Below are 18,939 nucleotides of genomic sequence, written 5' to 3'. Positions count from 1 at the left end.
TCTTCAGAGAGTGGCTGGAATTGGGGAGGCAGGAAAAGGTCCTCCTTTTCTTCCAGGAGTAGCAGTTTTAATATGAAATCTTAGGCTCAGTACAGCACTCAGAGCTCAGAAACTTCTTGCATTATTGAAATTCCCTGTCGCAAAACATGCCTGGAACAATGGGAGTTTCGAACCCTGGGCCCTACCACTGAGCTCTTTGTCTGCTGCAGCCTCTATGAATTTATTACCACTTGGGTGCTAGTTAGGCTACATTGAATGTTCCTGAATTTTGACATTCATGTTGAAATTGTCATGTTTGACGTAAGCAAGCAACTTGCCAAAGAAATACTGTATTTTTCCGTGTATAAGACTAGGTTTCCCCCCTAAAAAATAATGTCAAAAATTTAGGGGTGTCTTATACATGGATACATCTCCCCCCATTTTCTTAAATCAGAGTCCCCCCAAATATACATGGGGGCGTCTTATATATGGAAAAATACGGCACTTACCTTGCCAAGCCCTTCTGCTGATTCAGTACTCTGGTTATCTGACAGTGGCTTCCTCTCAGCACATCTTTGCCTGTTGCTGCCCTCATTTGCCCCCATTTGCCCCCTGGCTGTGAATTCGTTTGCAGGCATCATTGGAGCCCTAATTTAACGACACACACTGTAGGGTATCATTACATTGGAGCAATGCAATGTCATGAATGAAATTGCATGCGTTGCCAGAGCCAACTTCTGGTTAACAGCAGTGAGAGCAAAGAACTTGAGGACAGTGAGAGCAATTAAGAAAATGAAAGTTGGCAACATCCATGGAGAAAAAAGTGTGTCAAAGCAGCACAACTTTTGTTTGCCATGGATATCAAACCCACCTTCTGAAAATGGGAGGTAACTTTTCACACGAATGAAAGAAAGCATGAAACTTGATAAGCTACTTGTAGTGATCAGGTGGGATTGCTATGAGGAATTATAACAAATATAGAGTAAGCCATCTGTGTCAGCAATGAAAGCATTGTGTTGACTAGGTTTAAACTATTTTGATATGATTCTTGATCAATCCACACCTCTGCATCTCTGTTCCATTTCTCTTTCTTCACAAGTCACGTACTCACTTAGACAGGCAGGCGTCCTGAGTCATCAAAGACAGTGGGCAGTTTCTTTGCTGTAGCTTTTCTGATATGTTAATCTTCGGGCCAGGAAACAGGTTTCACATAAAGGTGATCATGATCGCTGTCCTCCTGGCCATCCTTCTTATCATGTGTATTGATTGTTTATGACCTCCGGGGTTCTTGAATGCACTCTCTTGTAGTTTTCATTCATTTACCCCAAAAGTATGCATGTTTAACTAGTGTTTGTAGTTTTAACTTTGTCCCCACGTGGGGTTTGTTGAAATGCTCAGAAGAAATCTGATTGGTTCTTCCGAACACTTTGTAAAAAGCTCTTTTGTGAATAAAACGACCTGGGCCAGGGGCTGGAGAGAGAGATTATTATAGGCACCCTTCCCAGAGTCTTGCTGGTTCAAGCCTCTGTGTGTATTCTTATTAATCAGAGTTCAATCCTTCCTTTACTTTGAGAACGCCTCACTACTTCAGCCCAGCCTTCCTCACGCCATGAACTGTGGAGCAGAGCAGAGGTTCTGGCTTAGTTTTCCTTGTGGTCCAACATCATGGCTGCTACAGCGAAATGTTCGCCAGCTGGCTTTTCTGGGATCGACTTGCAAGGCCCCTGCTTGAGGAATCCATCGCAATGCACTGCAAATGCTCCTCTCAAACCACCTGAAAAAGTGATGTGGTAAAATTGCGAGCAAATTAGAAACCCCTATCCTATCCCCATATTTATATTGCCGTTTTAATTTATTGGCGAGGCAGATGCCCATTCTTTTGGGGTGGCCTTTTGTGATTAATACTTTGGCTTCTTCTTCTTTTTCGTTTCGTTGAAGGGAGGACTGGCCATACCGAAGCTGTGCGAGTGGTATTCCAGCCAGAAACCATCAGCTTTGAGAAACTGCTCAAGGTCTTCTGGGAGAATCATGACCCGACACAAGGTAGAGTGATGAGCGAGCCAGTATTTAATTATCTTACTAATTACAGCTGGGATAATTAGTGTTCGAGCTGCTAGGAAGAGATGAACCTTGAAATCACACCGCAGCTTGAGAGTATGATTGCCGGCATTTATTGATGGGGTGGGGAAGAATGAGGAGCAGGAAACGTGCAAGGCAGCCCCCCCCCAACCCCCCCACAGATGCCTGGCTGTGAAAATTCCCACAGAGAGAGAGGAGGGAACAGAACAGAGAACAAGACAATAGACATTCCTTTCACCTTTGATTATTACAGTTTCTTCCTTAATGCGATCTTTTGTCTTTCAAATTAAAGGCCTCTTCGCAGTTGATGATTTCACTCAGGCACAGAGCTTTATCCTCTGTGAATTTGGTGCGGTTTTTTCATCTTTCCAGAATTACAGGTATCTCTTACGATTAGAGAAAAATGAGCGAGAGGTTGCGGGGCTTGCTGATCGGAGACCATTAGCACCAGTGCGTTGGACAATTGTCTTAGCCAGGTACTCTGGTTTGATAGCTCCTCCCTTGAAGTATCTGCAGGCTGAAAGCAGTACAGTGGTACCTCAGGTTGCGAACGGGATCTGTTCCAGAGGTGAAACCCGGAAGTAACCTGTTCCGTTACTTCTGGGTAGCTGTGGGACGCAACTTGCGCAACCTGAAGCAAACGTAACATGAGGTATAACTGTACAGTCATACCTCGGGTTGAAGTAGCTTTGGGATAAGTATTTTCGGGTTGCTACCATTTTTTTCACCCTATAGGACGTTGTGATGGGATCATGAGCTGCTTGTGCGTAAAGCTTGATCCCTCCGGGTTTTGGCTGGTCAGCCAACCTAAGTCTCTAACGGAGCCCCCCAAAGCATGACTCCGTCAGTTGCTGGTAGAATCCGACAGTGGGCGTCTACGGAACTTACTCCAACATAAAAGCTGTTTGACGGACATGCGCCTCCTGGACTCTCTGCGTGACAGCTTCCGGTGAGGGGTGGGGGTTGCTAAAGGGGGTCTTGTTACCTCCTCACTGTTCTCACTGGAAGTATCCCAGAGCCTCCCCTCCGACTCCCTTTCCCTTTGAGCTCCTGCTCTCCCCCTACTGGTTCCCTCTTCTGCTGCAGAGTCTCTCCTATTCTCCTGGAGCCTTTCTACCACCTGTTCTTCCGATGGCAGTTCCCTGACATCCACCTCCCCCCCAGGGCCCCCTTCACCCCCTCCCGCCTCCTCTCCCACTGGCGGTGAGGGTGGAAAGCCCCTGAAGGAACTCTCCTCGTCGTCCGTGGATTCAAACACTTCTTGCCACGGCTTACCGTCTCTTGCCCCGTCTTCCTCTTCTTCGTCGGAGTCTGCTTCCTCATCCACCCCTGACTCTGGGAACCCTTCAAACTCCCCTTCCTCATCGGTGGTCCCGAAATGTTCCCTTCTAAATCGTGCCATGGGCTGCGGTTTCCTTGGGAAACGCCTATGAAACGTTTCTATTAAAATCTCGTCATTGACTGCCTCTGCTGGTACCCATGTGTTTTCTGACTCTACTTCCCCCTCCCATTCTACCAAATATTCCACCTGATTCCCCTTCCACCTGGAATCAATGATTCCTGCCACGTTCATGTCGCGTTCTCTCTCTTCTATCACGGGCGTTTGGGTGACCTCCCTCTCACGTTCCCCCCACTCACGTCCCTCTCGGTACGGCGACAGTAATGACCTGTGAAATACTGGGTGCAATTTCATGTGACTGGGCAATCTGAGTTTGAATGCTACTGGGTTGACCTGCTGTATGACCTCAAAGGGTCCCAATCTTTTGGGTCTCAATTTCTTACTCCCTCCCTTGAACGGTAGTCCTTGGGTGGATAGCCACACCCGGTTTCCCACCCTTATAGTTTCACCTTCCCTCCTATTTCTGTCTGCTTGCTTCTTATATTCTTCTTTGGCTTTCTCTAAGTTGAGTTGGAGCTGACGGTGGATCGCTTCCATCTCTTCAACAAAATGTTCCGCCGCCGGCACGCTCCACCTCTCCCCTCCCTCTCCTGGAAAAGCCCGGGAATGACACCCATAATTTGCCAGAAAGGGACTCATCCCTGTGGACACATTCTCTGCGTTGTTGTAGGCAAATTCTGCCAGAGGTAACTTATCTACCCAATCATTTTCTCTGTCCTGAACATAACACCTCAGGTATTGTTGTAAAATCCCGCTTGCCCTCTCCGCTTGCCCATTTGTTTCTGGGTGCCGGGCAGTTGAAAAATTGATTTCCACGTGCAGTAAGCTCATGAGTTTCCTCCAGAACCTGGAAGTAAACTGTTTCCCTCTGTCGCTGACAACCCTCAAGGGGGCGCCATGCAACCTGAAAATATGCTCTACAAACAACTTGGCGGTTTCCTCCGCTGTGACCGCATGTGAACAGGCTATAAAATGACACATCTTAGTTAATAGATCTACCACCACCATGACCGCTGTCTTGCCTTTGGATTTTGGCAGGTCCGTCATAAAATCTATGGATACTGCCTCCCATGGCCGTTCTGGTGTGGGTAAGGGTTGTAATAGCCCCGCCGGTGTCAGCCTCTCCCCTTTCGCTCGCTGGCACCTGTCGCACCCCCTGACATATTCCCATACGTCCTCCCTCACCTTGGGCCACCAAAACTCCCTGGTAACCAACCACATGGTCTTGTGCTGCCCGAAGTGCCCCGCTGTGGGGCTGTCGTGCAACTGCTTGAGTACTCTGCCCCTCAGTTCCCCATCGGGTATGTACAGTGCCCCTTTGTAATACAACGCCCCATTCTTTTCTTCAAACCCCCCTGTGTTCTCCTCTGTCCTCCTGAGTTCTCTTAGTTTCTCTTGGGCGTATTCATCGTTCTCAGTACTCGCTATCAATTCCCTCTGCCCCACCAAAGCCGCCCCACACACCCAGCGGTCCTCAGGGATTACATGCCTTTCCTCAGGTGCTCCCTCCCCCTCTAAGTACTCAGGTTTCCTGGAAAGAGCGTCCGCCCTTACGTTCTCGGAGCCTGGCACGTAACGAATTTCAAAGTGGAATTTGGAGAACTCCTGGGCCCATCTCACTTGTCTCTGGTTCAGCACTCGGGCTGTTCTCCAGTATTCCAGATTTTTGTGATCAGTTCTGACTTGAACCTTGTGCTGCGCCCCAATCAGCAAGTGCCGCCATTTCCGGAATGCTTCATGAATGGCGAGCAGTTCTCGGTCGTATACTGTGTAGTTCCTCTCGGATTTGTTCAACTTCCGCGAGAAGAATGCACACGGTCTCCATTCAGACGTATCTTTTCCCGGCTGGAGAAGCACGGCCCCCACCGCTCGGTCTGACGCGTCAGTCTCCACTTTCATTGGTTGTTGTAGATCCACGTGCAAAAGTTGCTCTTCCGACGCAAACGCCTGCTTTAAGCGTTCGAACGCCCGCTGCGCTTCTTCCTCCTTCCCCCCAATAGTTCCCGCCATCCCTTGCCATTCCTTCCTTTGCAAACAGACTCTGGCAAAGTGACCTGGCTGTTGGCAGAGATAACATTTCTTGGCACTCTTTCCCTCCTTCCTCCGCCCTTCACTGGTGTTTGAAACTGCGCGCGCGCGCGCTGTTCCAAGTTCCATCGGCTCTGCTGGCGGGAAAGGCTGCTCCGGAATCTCTGGAATGCGGAAGTCCTTCCAACGTTCCCCCTTTCCTTCCCGCTTTTCCAAAGCTCTTGCCTCCTGGCGCGCTCCTATGGACAGTGCAGATTTAGTCAGATGATCCATAGACTCCGCCCTAGGTGCCCGGGAAAGTTCATCTTTCACTGCCGGAGAGAGCCCTTCTTCAAACAGCATTTGAATAGGTTCACTCGCTAGGTCCCACCCCAGTCTATGTATCAACATGGTGAACTCAGTCCAGTACTCACGTACAGATCGGCTCCCCTGTTTACACACCATTAACTGCCTGCGCACCACTCCCTGCTCAATCTCGCTGGAAAACATCAAGTCCATGGCGCGAAAAAACTTCCTCGTGTCCTTTAAGATTTCATTGTTGGCTGCCATCAGGGGTCTAATCCAGTCCTTCGCCCCTCCCTCTAGATGGCCAATAACGTACGCCATTCTAGAGTTCTCATCGGGGAAGTCATCAAACAGTAGATTGAGAGCATATTGCATCTCTGTTCTAAAGGCTTGATAGTTCCTGGGATCCCCCCCAAATTTCTGCACCAATCCAGGCACCTTTCTGGCAAGTGGGGTGGTTTTCCCCTTATCCGCATCTTGAGCCCTCCTCTCCTCGAGCCTCGCCGTTTGCAGCGCGAGCTGGACCTCCAACGCCCTGTACCTTTCTTCCAGGCTTGGACCCGCTCCAGCTCCAGCTCCTGCTCCTCCGGTTCCGGCTGGTTCGCTCATGATGCCCTCTGCTTGCACAAGCTGCTTTCAAAGACTGTCGGATTGCTGTGATGGGATAATGAGCTGCTTGTGCGTAAAGCTTGATCCCTCCGGGTTTTGGCTGGTCAGCCAACCTAAGTCTCTAACGGAGCCCCCCAAAGCATGACTCCGTCAGTTGCTGGTAGAATCCGACAGTGGGCGTCTACGGAACTTACTCCAACATAAAAGCTGTTTGACGGACATGCGCCTCCTGGACTCTCTGCGTGACAGCTTCCGGCGAGGGGTGGGGGTTGCTAAAGGGGGTCTTGTTACCTCCTCACTGTTCTCACTGGAAGTATCCCAGAGCCTCCCCTCCGACTCCCTTTCCCTTTGAGCTCCTGCTCTCCCCCTACTGGTTCCCTCTTCTGCTGCAGAGTCTCTCCTATTCTCCTGGAGCCTTTCTACCACCTGTTCTTCTGATGGCAGTTCCCTGACAGACGTACTTTTCCCCCTCCAAAAATGAAGGGGAAATGTGTGTGCGTCCTATGGGGCGAATACAGGCTTTGGTTGAAGCCTGGAGAGTGAGAGGGGTCGGTATACACCGACCCCTCTCGCTCTCCAGGCTTCAGGAAGCTATCCGCAAGCCATGGGAGAGCTGCGCGACTTTGCACGCCCCAGGTTTCGGGCTTCGCGCAGCTCTCCGCTAGCTGTGGGAGGGTGCAGGCAGCTCTCTGCAAGCCGTGGGAGAGCTGCGCAAAAAAACTAGGTGCGCCCTATGGGCCGGTGCGCCTATGGGGCGAAAAATACAGTATTTTAGATTTTGAAGAAACTCAAGAACGTGGCTGAAACACTCCCATGGTCTAGATGTTACTGTTGATGTTAAAGTCTGAAGCACCTTGCTGACTGGGACTGCTGGAAGATGCAGTCGAAAACATTTGGAAGGTAGCAGGTTGGGGGGATGATCCAAGATTCCCCACTTTCCTCCTATTGCCCTGTCTGTTGCTACTTTTTAAGCTTGCCCAGCCCTTTCCCTTCCCTCTAGTTGGCTAGTGGAGTAGCTCAGCTGCAGTGAGCATGCTGGGCATTGTATGCCATTTTGGTGAGCCTCCAACCATATTTTTCTTCCAGCATGGGATGCAACTCTGACTCCTGTTACCTATGCTGTCTCCGTGGGGTTTCATATCCTCCTCCACCATGGATGTGGCTTGGGAGGGAGGCAGTGGTGGGATATGTGACTCATAGCTCATTGACAGCTTTCAAAAGGACCTTATGAATCCTGTAATCAGACCTCAGCAGCAACTGAATATTAAACCATGCTGCACAGCAAGCCAAGCTTGTGAAACCAGTTTATTGCTCTGGTTGCTACCTCTGAATCAGCTGATGAGGTGGAGGACTCAGGGAATCCCCTTTTCTTTTTCTCAAGAGACCAACCTGCTCCATTCTCTCAGTTTGTATCAGATTTTCATTACTGCATCCCATTTTGCCTAAAGGGCCTGTTCGTTTGTCACCGAGCGGGGAAGCCTGAGCCTTTTATAGATGCACAAGGAATCTATCATCTGCAAATAATTAAAATTAGTCACTAGAAATTACATTGTTTTTCCTAATGAACAGATGTGTCTTCTTAGAGGAGTGGAAGAACAGCTGTACCCATATAGAATGTGAAAGGAGGCCTAAGCCACCATTATGCATTCTGCTATGAGCATGCTATTTCATTTTGACATGTTAAAAATGAGGAGGGAGTCAACCAGCTACAAATTCACATAACAGTAACACCGTCTAACCCACATTTTATCAGCTTCTCCCACTAGAATATTATCGGAACTTTGTTCAGGCAGGCTTAAAATGGTGATTGCATTACAAAGACATGCTTGAGTCTAGTTTAAGGTGGTGTCTGAGCAATGGAGCAGAGATGCACATTGTGCTCAGATTTCTGGTTTGGTGATGAGATGAAGAGAGTCAAAGTAGAGTGTGCCCAGGCAGGTGAGACTATATATGGCAACACCCCTGGCAGAGCACATTGAGAGTTTCTCACAGAGTTCTCTCTAGCAAACTTACAGCAAAACTCTTTGAGCTTCAACTTCCATCACAAGCCTTTCTTAGCAAACAATGAACCACTGGTTTGACTGTCCTTTGAATATCCCACCCTTCGGGCTCCTGGACTGGCAAGTGACTCCATAGTACAAGCAAGGGCCAACAAACTTTTTCAGTAGGGGGCCGGTCTGCTGTCCCTCAGACCTTGTGGGGGGCCAGACTATATTTTTTGGGGGGTTGGTAAAGGGTAAAGGTAAAGGGACCCCTGACCATTAGGTCCAGTCGTGACTCACTCTGGGGTTGCGGTGCTCATCTCACTTTACTGGCCGAGGGATCCGGCGTACAGCTTCCAGGTCATATGGCCAGCATGACTAAGCCGCTTCAGGCGAACCAGAGCAGCACATGGAAATGCCGTTTACCTTCCCGCCAGAGCGGTACCTATTTATCTACATGCACTTTGTGTTTTTGAACTGCTAGGTTGGCAGGAGCAGGGACCGAGCTCACCCTGTCTCGGGGATTCGAACCACCGACCTTCTGATCTGCAAGTCCTAGGCACTGTGGTTTAGCCCACAGCGCCACCCGCGTCCCATGAACGAATTCTTATGCCGCCACAAATAACCCAGAGATTCATTTTAAATAAAAGCACACATTCCACTCATGTAAAAACACCAGGCAGGCCCAACAAATAACCCAGAGGTGCAGTTTAAATAAAGGGATACATTCTACTCATGTAAAAACACACTGATTCCTGGACCACCTGCGGGCCAGATTCAGAAGGCGATTGGGCCGGATCCGGCCCCTGGGCCTTAGTTTGCCTACCCATGGTACAAAGCATAAGGGGCAGTAGTGTCTCTTCACCTCTGCTCCACCTCCCGCTGATGCCTTTGTGAAACCTGAAACGGGCAGTTAAGTTTGGTAAAGCAGAGGCTCTGATTTCCTTGTGGCCTAGAGCTTCACCAAGGACAGTTGCAGCCGGGAACTTAGCTGCTGAGTTCCTCCTCTGGGTGTAGAGCTTCTCCCCTTGCCAAACAAGTGGGACGGCCTCAGTGCCAGCTCATTAACATGCCTTCTCTTCAAAAATTTCCCTTTCCCATTGGCGACTCTCAAGCTCTTTTCGCAGGAATCGTTACAGTGAATGATGAGATGAAGCCAGGGCGACACGGTACAAATGACTTCTGCTAAATAATCATATGATGAGCTGCAGGAAGGGAGTTTTATTAGTCTTAACTCAGCAGTTATTGATTGTGGGGGGAGGAAAATCGCGGATTGATATATCAGAAGACAAGTGACAGCTGCAGAAAACTCTGTAAATCAAAGATACATTTTTACAACCAAAGTAAGAGCTATGAGCTGCCCTTTACATTTTCACTGCACCACGCCAGAGAGCGTTTCAGAGCGTAGCAATTTGTCTCCATTACCACTTGGAGCCTTTGAGAATGGAGGGGAAAGGAAAATGGTTCCATTAGGTTCTTGCCTTTCATGAGAGGGGGAGATTGGGAGTGCCGTGTGTGTGACTCTCAAAATGCCATTGCAATCCAAGTTTACACTAGAACTGAATTAAACTTGGTGATTCCACTTTGAAAAGTAACATGGTCAAAGACCTGGATTATTCATCTAGTTGCAAATCCCACTGCAAGGATTAATTTTGGCTTCTGCCCGATCTGTAGCTTATCAACACCCGGTGAGTTTTTTGTGGCTACAAAATGCTTCTTAGATATGGTAGCCATTGTTGGGTGCATTCAAGGCCGCCTTTGCTTCCTGGCTCAATGACACTGTTGCATTACATTGGAACAGGAGGCTTAGGCAGCTGTGCAACATATTATGGTCTGCATTCTGGTGTGCTCCTGATCCAGTTTGAAGCACGGCATAATCTCAATTCCTGTGCCATATTTCAGCTACTGTGGAGCGTTTCTATAACATACTGCTCACCTTTCACAACTTCCGACAGTTTTAGCTGAACAGTTTTTCTTTCACTTTCAGTTAATTTCACAACAAAAAAAATTCCTTCCAGTAGCACCTTAAAGACCAACTAAGTTAGTTCTTGGTATGAGCTTTTGTGTGCATGCACACTTCTTCAGATACACAGTGTGCATGCACACGAAAGCTCATACCAAGAACTAACTTAGTTGGTCTTTAAGGTGCTACTGGAAGTTAATTTCACCTGCATGATGCACAGCTGAGAATTAGTGCATCAGGTTTGGCAACTAACATGCAATATGCACATTGAAGACCACTATAATCTTCACCAGAGCAAAACGTTTGTAAGCAAAAACCTTGCTTTACTCTGTGGCTCTTCCATCCTAACTCCTGCACAGAGGCAAGTGTGGTTGTGTCTGTGTGTGCCTTTCCCTGCCACCCTGCCCAGCCTTCGGGTGGAAAAGCTGACAGACACCTTTTTTCTCGTGACCCTTGTTACCTCTGGCTCAAGGTATGGTTTGCTTTTTAAAAAATCTTTAGAACTTAACCAATTGATTTTGGTTATAACATCGACTTTGAAAGGTGGTTGGAAGTGTGGAACCGTAACATAAAGTTTACAGCATGTATGTCCCTGAGAGAAAATATTTGGAAGATGCTATACAGGTGGTATCACACCCCTGTGAAGTTGGCCAAAATGTATAGATTAAAGGATAAGAAATGCTGGAAATGTGGGGAGGTGGAGGGTGACCTATATCATCTATGGTGGACATGTAAAAAGGTGAAAGGCTTTTGGGAATTGATTTACAATGAGCTTAAAAAAATATTTAAATACACCTTCCCCAAAAGACCCGAAGCCTTTTTGCTGGGAATGTTGGATAAAGATATTAAAAAAGAAGATAGAACGATATTCCTCTATGCCACCACAGCAGCGAGAATTTTGTTGGCACAATATTGGAAAGTGGAAACTATCCCCAATATAAATGATTGGCAAATTAAAATGATAAAATATGCTGAGCTTGATAAATTAACAGGTAAAATAAGAGACCATGATGAACAGAAATCTCTGAAAAATTGGAGTAAATACTGGAACTACATTGGAATAAATGGTTAATGTGACTGGCGGGGTCAGAACAATACTACCAGCGTGTGAATTTAGGTTTACAGATCAAAATCAAATACGTGAATGGAAGTAAACATTCGATACTTACCAAAAGGATGGAAGGAAGTTCAGGAGGTGGGTTTTTTTCCCCCCTCTCCTTTTTTGTGAAGTAGCCGGATTAATCTCTCTTTGTATAGTTAGAGAGAGGAAAAAGTTTGGCTTGTATATTTTTACTTTTTTCTTGTTGTATTTGTTTGTATTTGTTTGTATGCCTGTTATGTATATAATGTTAATAAAAATGTATTTGGAAAAAAAAAAGAACTTACCTAACAGAGAGCTCACAGCAACTCGGGAATACAGGAAGCATACTGAATCGGACCATTTGATCCATCTAACTCTTTGTCTTTTCTGGAGTATTCATGGCAGTGCTCTCCAAGGTTTCAGAAGGGACCTTCTTAGTCCTACCTGGAGATGATGAGGACTGAACCTGAGATATTCTGCAGGTTAAGCAAATGCACCAGCCCTGAGCAGAGACCTTTCTCTGTGTAACTGGCATGACCCGGGTCTAAGTCAATCAGTTCTAAATTCTGTTGGTTCTGGTGAGAGAATTAAACCCATGCTTAAAATCAGTAGAACAAGTGAATCCTTAGTGTTGGCTGGGTGAGGTGGTCCTTGTTTCAGAGATGCCCATGGTTCAAACTATTTTGCATTTCTTGTTCCTGAGGGTCAGCATGACAACAAGTTTCCATAGCAGACCAGGCTCCATTAGTATATATACATTAATTCATATTCAGCCAATTGTAGGGCAGCTGCATGGTGGCTTCTCATAGACTGTCTGCAACTCTAAAGTACTAGTGCAGGCATAGGCAAACTTGGCCCTCCAGATGTTTTGGGACTACAACTCCCACCATCCCTGACCAGTGGTCCTGTTAGCTAGGGATGATGGGAGTTGTAGTCCCAAAACATCTGAAGGCCCGAGTTTGCCTATGCCTGTGCTAGTACTTACTAGAAAAGCTTTAAATGGCCAGGTTTCTGCACACAGTTTCGGGAGCAAGTCTTTTCAGACCCAGCCACCCCTGAAGATCAACAGAGTGGGTCCAGCTTGTGATTTCTTTCGTATGTGGAATGAGGTCAGTGGGGAAGTGGAGCAGGGCTTTTCCATCAGATGCACCACCCCTCTGGGCTCAGATATACCGTATTTTTCGCTCCATAAAAGGCACCTGACCATAAAACGCATCTAGTTTTTAGAGGAGGAAAAAAAGAGAAAAAAATATTCTGAACGAAACAGTGTATGTATGATTTTTGTGGCTCATGCTGTGGCCACAGACATGTGAAATTTGACGGTGAGTTTGGGGTAGCCCAATGCAAAAATCCTGAGAATCCATGTGGATCCGTGCTTTTTAAACACATTTTTGCGTCATTGTGGCCCCACGCAACAGTGGATGTGTGTGTGTGTGTGTTTGGTGCAGGCTGTAGCCATGGACATGCTATGTAATCTGATGGTGAATTTGGGGTGACCCAATGTAAAAATCCTGAGGGTCCATGGGCTTTTACCTCCCCATTCTCAGGCAGCCTCCTTTATCACTAGTGTCCCTTATCTTCCTCCCCAGTTGCTTACCAATCAGCTGTTTCCTTTCAACACTCCCTTCCCTCGTTTGCCTTAGTGTCTTTTCCTTAGCTGGAGCAGTTTTTTGCCCCTCCCTTTCTTCTAATTTCTCTCCTTATTGCTTTAGTCTTCCTGTCTCCTCTCCTTGCAAGTTCGTTCTTTACCTCCCCCCTCCCAGGCAGTCTCCTTTATTGCTAGCGTCCTTTATCTTGCTCCCGATCGCTTGCAGATCAGTGGCTTTGTTTCAACACCCACTTCCCTCTTTCAAAAAAAGGAGCATGATCTGCTTTTCCCCCCTGGGCAATTCAGCTCCGGGGACCACACATTCTCTCCATAAGACGCACAGACATTTTCCCTTACTTTTTAGGAAGAAAAAGGTGCGTCTTATGGAGCGAAAAATACGGTATGTGGGGATGGTTAAGTGACACCTGAGTTTTGATTTATTTTAGAAGCAGATATGACTTTTCTATGTAGGTGGGAATTTGGTTCTGAAGTTTCAATAGTGATATGCAGCGTTTGAAATGCACCTGGTGGATTTTGCAACAGGCTATCAGTCACTTGCAACCAAGTGAAGATGCCCAGGCGCCAGGATAGTGCCTGAAGTCTCCACCACCTGGAGGTGCCTGCCTGGGGATCCTTGGATCGGGACTGTTTTCACACACCAGGAACACACCCTGCAGAATTCTACCCCTGATATTTTATCTGCACTATCGGAACGAATTTCAGGAACCCAAACATTGTATTGAAAAATGCGACTTTCAAACCGCCTGGCCAAAAATGGAAAATAGACCTTCCATTTTGGCAACTGTGATACAAATCTAAGGTTGCTCCAGATTTTTTGATTAAGGCATCACTGGGGGGAGTTAAGGATTCCAGGTGGAAATATAAGGTGACACATCTCACACCGGCAGCGTAGTGCTTGCCTGGGTAGACATTCTTCCTGACAAAGAAAGGATTATCAGGATCGGTCATTCTACACTATTGTTTCCTAAATTGAATTTCTTGCCTCATTTGTTCCTTATTGAAATTTCCACAAGCAATAGTTGCCGGGGGAGTTGATAGTAAGCACCAGTGCTGCTTTGAAGAAGAAGAAAAGATTTTTTTAAAAGGCCACATTGATTGCAGGCAGAGATGAAACAGCGTACAGGGGGGAGGTTCAAAAAGTATCTACAAAGTATCTACTTCCGGGTCGGCGCCATCGCCGAATGGCGGACTCCCTCCGAGCTCCGGAGGGAGTCTGCTGGGTAGGGGTCGGGTCCTGCCGTGCCGGCGACGCGGGGACCCTCAAAAACCATGGGCGGAGATGCCCATGGACTTGGTGACTTAGCGGGCACCGTTTGCGCCCCCCGACCCGCGAAGGAGCCTTTTTAAAGGCTACGGAGCGGGTGACGGGGTGTGTGTGGTGCTATGAGTCCACTGCTTCCCCTGCCTAGCGAAGCCGCATGCCATTCGGCGGAGAGCAACGACTTCTTCTTTGGAAATTTCGGATTTGGATTAAAAAGAACAACCCGTGAGTAAATTTATTGGACTTAAAAGGGAAATTTGATCTACGAATTTGGAGTGAGCGGGGGAGGTGCAAAAAGGAAGTCCGCCCCCCATGTTGTAGATGGCTTAACGCAAGGATTTGACAACTAAGATCGAGAGATGAACTTGCTTACTTGAAAAAAAAATTAACTTCACGAAGGGAAATTACAATAATTGTGCTGGAGGAGAAGATTGGTTTGTAGGAACTAAAGTGCAACCCCCCCGGGAACCGGGAACGATCCGCTATGAGAGACTGGCGAAGAGACACAGAAACTTTGACAGCTGTCAAAGTAGCTGTCAAAGCAGGAAAATAAACGAGAACTTTGTTACGATGGCTTTGCTGGTTAGATTTGATACAATTTGGACATAAATTACTGGAAATAAAGGCAACAAGTTATTTGACTTTCGGGTCTGATCTGGAAAGAAATTAAGTTACCATATTCCCTCTAGAGGGAGGCTGGGACATTGCAACAGTAGCAGCAAGTGGAAAAATACTATGAATTTGAGCAGGATTTGTTATCTCTTGGGAAAGCTGCAAAAACGAAGCATTATTTTGTCTACAGAGGTCTCTATACTAAAGGAGACAATGGATTTATCTATTGAAGAAAGGAAGGGACTTGACGTAAGTTTATGTTCCTGAATAACAAAAGCCTCTGTGGAGAACAAGAAGTTTCTGAATTAGAAGGTTTCTGCAGCAGAACAGGAAAAAGCAACCTGAGGAATAAGAGCTGGACTAAACTTGAAGTTGGAGCATTTGGAACATCCAGACTTTAAAAGGATCAAGAAACAGAATTTGAGTTATACTCTTAAACATAGAGGTCTGGATGGAAGAAGAATGAACTTTTCTGAGAGTTTCTCCGAGATTGGACTTTCTGAAATTAAAAGCTATCAAAAGACGGCAAAGTGGAACTGAGATATAGACGTGGATGCACCAGGCTGGCAGTAGACAATGGATGAACTTTGGGGATCGGAACCGGGGACTGGGGGGGGGGGGGAGATTTGGAACCCAAAGGCTGTAAAATTACATATTTTTTCTTTCTTTTCTTTTTTTCTTATTTGTTGTTTGAAAATAGGGGAATTCGTGGAAGGGAAATGGGGTCGACCTTAGGGAAGTATATAAAATATAAGGAGAAATGGTTAAATAAGATAAATAAGATAAATTAATTTGGAATAAATGGGTTATTTAAAATTATAATAAGGCTTTAAAATTCGGGGTAAGAATTTGTGGAATCAACTTAAGGGAAATGGAATACAAGAGGGGGAGGGGGGGGGGAAGTCCGGGAAAGATGTTACTGAAACTAAGTGTAAACTATATTTTTCTTTCTTTCTATCTTTCCTTTTTATTCTGGAAAATTTAATAAATATTATTTTAAAAACAAAAAGTATCTACATGGTGCTTAGAGAATAACTTGCACCTAAATATTAGTAAGACAAAGGAGATGGTGTTGGACTTCCAGAGGAAGAGAGGGGAACCTTCCTGTTGTATATCAGGGGGCTGTGTGGAGAGAGTCTCCTCCTTTAAATTCCTGGGAGTTTACCTTAGTGAGGACCTCACTTGGAAAATCAACATAACTCAGGTGGTCAGAAAGGCCCAACAGAGACTCCATTTCCTCAGGGTTTTGCGAAAGAATAATGTTAAACAACAACTGATGAACTCCTTTTACCGGTCCACAATAGAAAGTGTCCTTTCATATTGTATCACAGTGTGGTATGCTGGCCTGACAGTCACGGGCAGACATTCTCTACAAAGGGTGGTGAATACAGCACATGATATCATGGGCTGTCCCTTGAATCCGCTGGATGGCATCGCAAGGGATCGATGCCTTAGGAGAGCGAGAAAAATTCTCAGGGATGACTCACACCCCGGCCAGCACCTCTTTAATCTTCTACCCTCAGGCTGGAGATATAGAAGTATAATCAGCCGTACCAACAGGCTAAAAAATAGCTTCTATCCGTGGGCTGTTAGGCTGTTGAAAGAAAAATAACATAGTGAAATTGACTTGCAAGGTGGTGTGTTGTTTGATAAGAGATTGAGTGTTTGGGGGGGGGGAGGGAGGCTCATTTAATTTCATTGTACACAGGTTGTACAATGACAATAATGGTATTGTTATTGTTGTTGTTGTTGTTGTTATTATTATTATTATGTTCTCTTGAAAATAAATGGTGCACTTATATGAAACAGCAGCAATAAATGGGGCACTTATACAAAACGTGCATTGCCTCACAGGGCGGCAAAATCTCCCTCTTCCCCTGGCCTGCCTTTTTTGCAGTCCAGCAGGCAAACTATTCCATTTCACAAGCAAGTCCAAACTGTTTGACAACGCAGCACAGCAGTGGCGCAGTCCCAGAGTCATTTAGATAACCATGGGTGCAACACGCATGGGGTGGCTTGTGTACGAGAGGCAAAGGCGGTCTGCCCTGTTATGCCACCTTAAGGGATGGTCTCATGCTCACTGCTTCTGCCATTATCCCTTGCCATTTGGCTCCTCCCTTACCTGAACTGTTTCCACCAACCGCCATTCTCCCTGGCTGCTTAAGAAGTGCCAGAAAGTTGGTCGGAGCCAACTTTGGCTTGGCTCTTGCTACCCCTGAACTGCCTTTGTCAGTGGCCACTCCACCTTGTCTGACTGTGCGCCAACTCACAGCATAATGCCATCAATTTGGTGTGTGCATCCATACTTCCACTCAGGCTTCTCACAGTGGCATGCAGCCCTCTCTTAATCTTCAGCCCATTTCCCTCCAGTGACGAAGTAACAAATGAGCCTTGGGCTTCTATTGCCCTAGAGCCAGCACAGGGACCTCCTTCTATTTAAAGCAGAGCAGGATTATAGGGGGAACTTTCCAGCTCCTGTAAGGGTGCAGAACCGCCTCCTCTGATAAGCACTCCCCACTCATTAGAGAGTTTCTAAAGGCCTCTTTACAGTTGGGTTCTTTGAGTGATTTTATGATACCCCCTTCTCGTTTTTTTTTTAAAAGCAGCCTCTTGACTTCAGTGAATTAAATGACAGCACATATTGCAATCACTCTCTTGATTTCTCTTAATGCCTTACAGCTGTACTTGGCTGCCAGTGATGTCACCAAGCCATAATATGCATTCACTTCTGGTTAAGCAAGAGGCAAATACTTGATAAAAATGTCAACTGTGGGCGTACAACACGCGGAGGGCTTGTTTTTCTAATCCTATGGCAGGACAACATTAACATTAGATTACTTGGTTATATTTTCACCCTCTGGGATGTAGAACTGAGCCACCCACACCTTCCTCTTCTTTTTCTTCTTTAATCTTAGGGATGAGGCAGGGGAATGATTTCGGCACACAGTATCGGTCTGCCATCTACACGTTTTCCCCAGAACAGATGGAGGCTGCTTTGAGATCCAAAGAAGATTACCAAAAGGTAAGGCTGAGTAGAACTTAACAGTGAGGGGGACTTTCAGGTCCCCCACAAGCATCCGGCCTTTGGGTGGAAAATCCATCATCAACTTTTTAGCCATCAGGCTGTGCTTTGCTGCAAAGTTTTGCAGAGTTCTAAGTACCAGCGTGAGTTTTCCAGCCTTCCTGGAGACTAGCTCCCTGTTGGGTTTCCTGCCTGGCTATTAGTGCACTCACATGAGAGATCCTTTTGGCCTCGCTATCCTTGTTTCATGGTGTCGCACCTAGCAGAAGAGAGAATTCATCACTCTGAACCGTGAACTCCATGCTGATGTTGCCATCTCTCCCTGTTGGAATATCTGGGGTTTGCATGACATTGGTTTATAATGTTGCAGCTTCTTCTTCTTCTGCATTTAAATCTGCCGGCATTATCCTTTTTTTCTTAACACTTTTGGCAGTCATAGTCAAAAAGAACTCAGCACCAGAGCAATGCTTTTCATATTCCTCCCCCGAGGGAGCCCTTTCCTTATCTGTTTGCTTGCCACTGAGTCTATCCATTTCTCGAGGAACCTATGTCAGATTCAGAGTCCCATTCAGCAGTGCCCTTGCTATTTGCACAGAGCACTGGCCAAACCTCTTGGGCTTTACCATTGGTCCATGTCAACCCAAGCCTTCATTAATGATATTTTCCCGGAGGAAAGCCTAAAAAGAGTTTGAACAATGCGCTAGAGAGAGATACTTCAACAGTATGTCAGTTTCCAGCTCTGTAGTCAGACATGAGCTTACATCAAGGAGCTCTTGATTACCAGGAGGTATCTTGGAAGGTTTGGGACGCGGGTGGCACTGTGGGTTAGACCACAGAGCCTAGGACTTGCCGATCAGAAGGTCAGCGGTTCGAATCCCCGCAATGATGGAGTGAGCTCCCGTTGCTCGGTCCCTGCTCCTGCCAACCTAGCAGTTTGAAAGCACGTCAAAGTGCAAGTAGATAAATAAGTACCGCTCCGGCGGGAAGGTAAACGGCGTTTCCATACGCTGCTCTGGTTCGCCAGAAGCGG

General features: G+C 46.6%; 1 protein-coding gene across 4 annotated transcripts in view; it reads left to right on the top strand.

The window, feature by feature from the left end:
- MSRA (methionine sulfoxide reductase A) overlaps positions 1 to 18,939 on the top strand; it is a 210,307-nt gene that overhangs the window by 123,137 nt on the left and 68,231 nt on the right. For all 4 annotated transcript variants that reach the window (XM_083733806.1, XM_083733807.1, XM_083733805.1 and 1 more), the window contains 2 exons: positions 1,918 to 2,022; positions 17,803 to 17,909. In XM_083733806.1, coding sequence (XP_083589932.1) covers positions 1,918 to 2,022; positions 17,803 to 17,909 — 212 coding nt within the window. The remainder of the gene's footprint in view (positions 1 to 1,917; positions 2,023 to 17,802; positions 17,910 to 18,939) is intronic.

The sequence above is a fragment of the Podarcis gaigeae genome, assembly GCF_964106915.1.
Source record: "Podarcis gaigeae genome assembly, chromosome: 3".
Taxonomy (NCBI): Eukaryota; Metazoa; Chordata; class Lepidosauria; order Squamata; family Lacertidae; genus Podarcis; species Podarcis gaigeae.
Note: the sequence above shows the minus strand (reverse complement) of the source record. Positions and strands in the feature narration are given on the sequence as shown.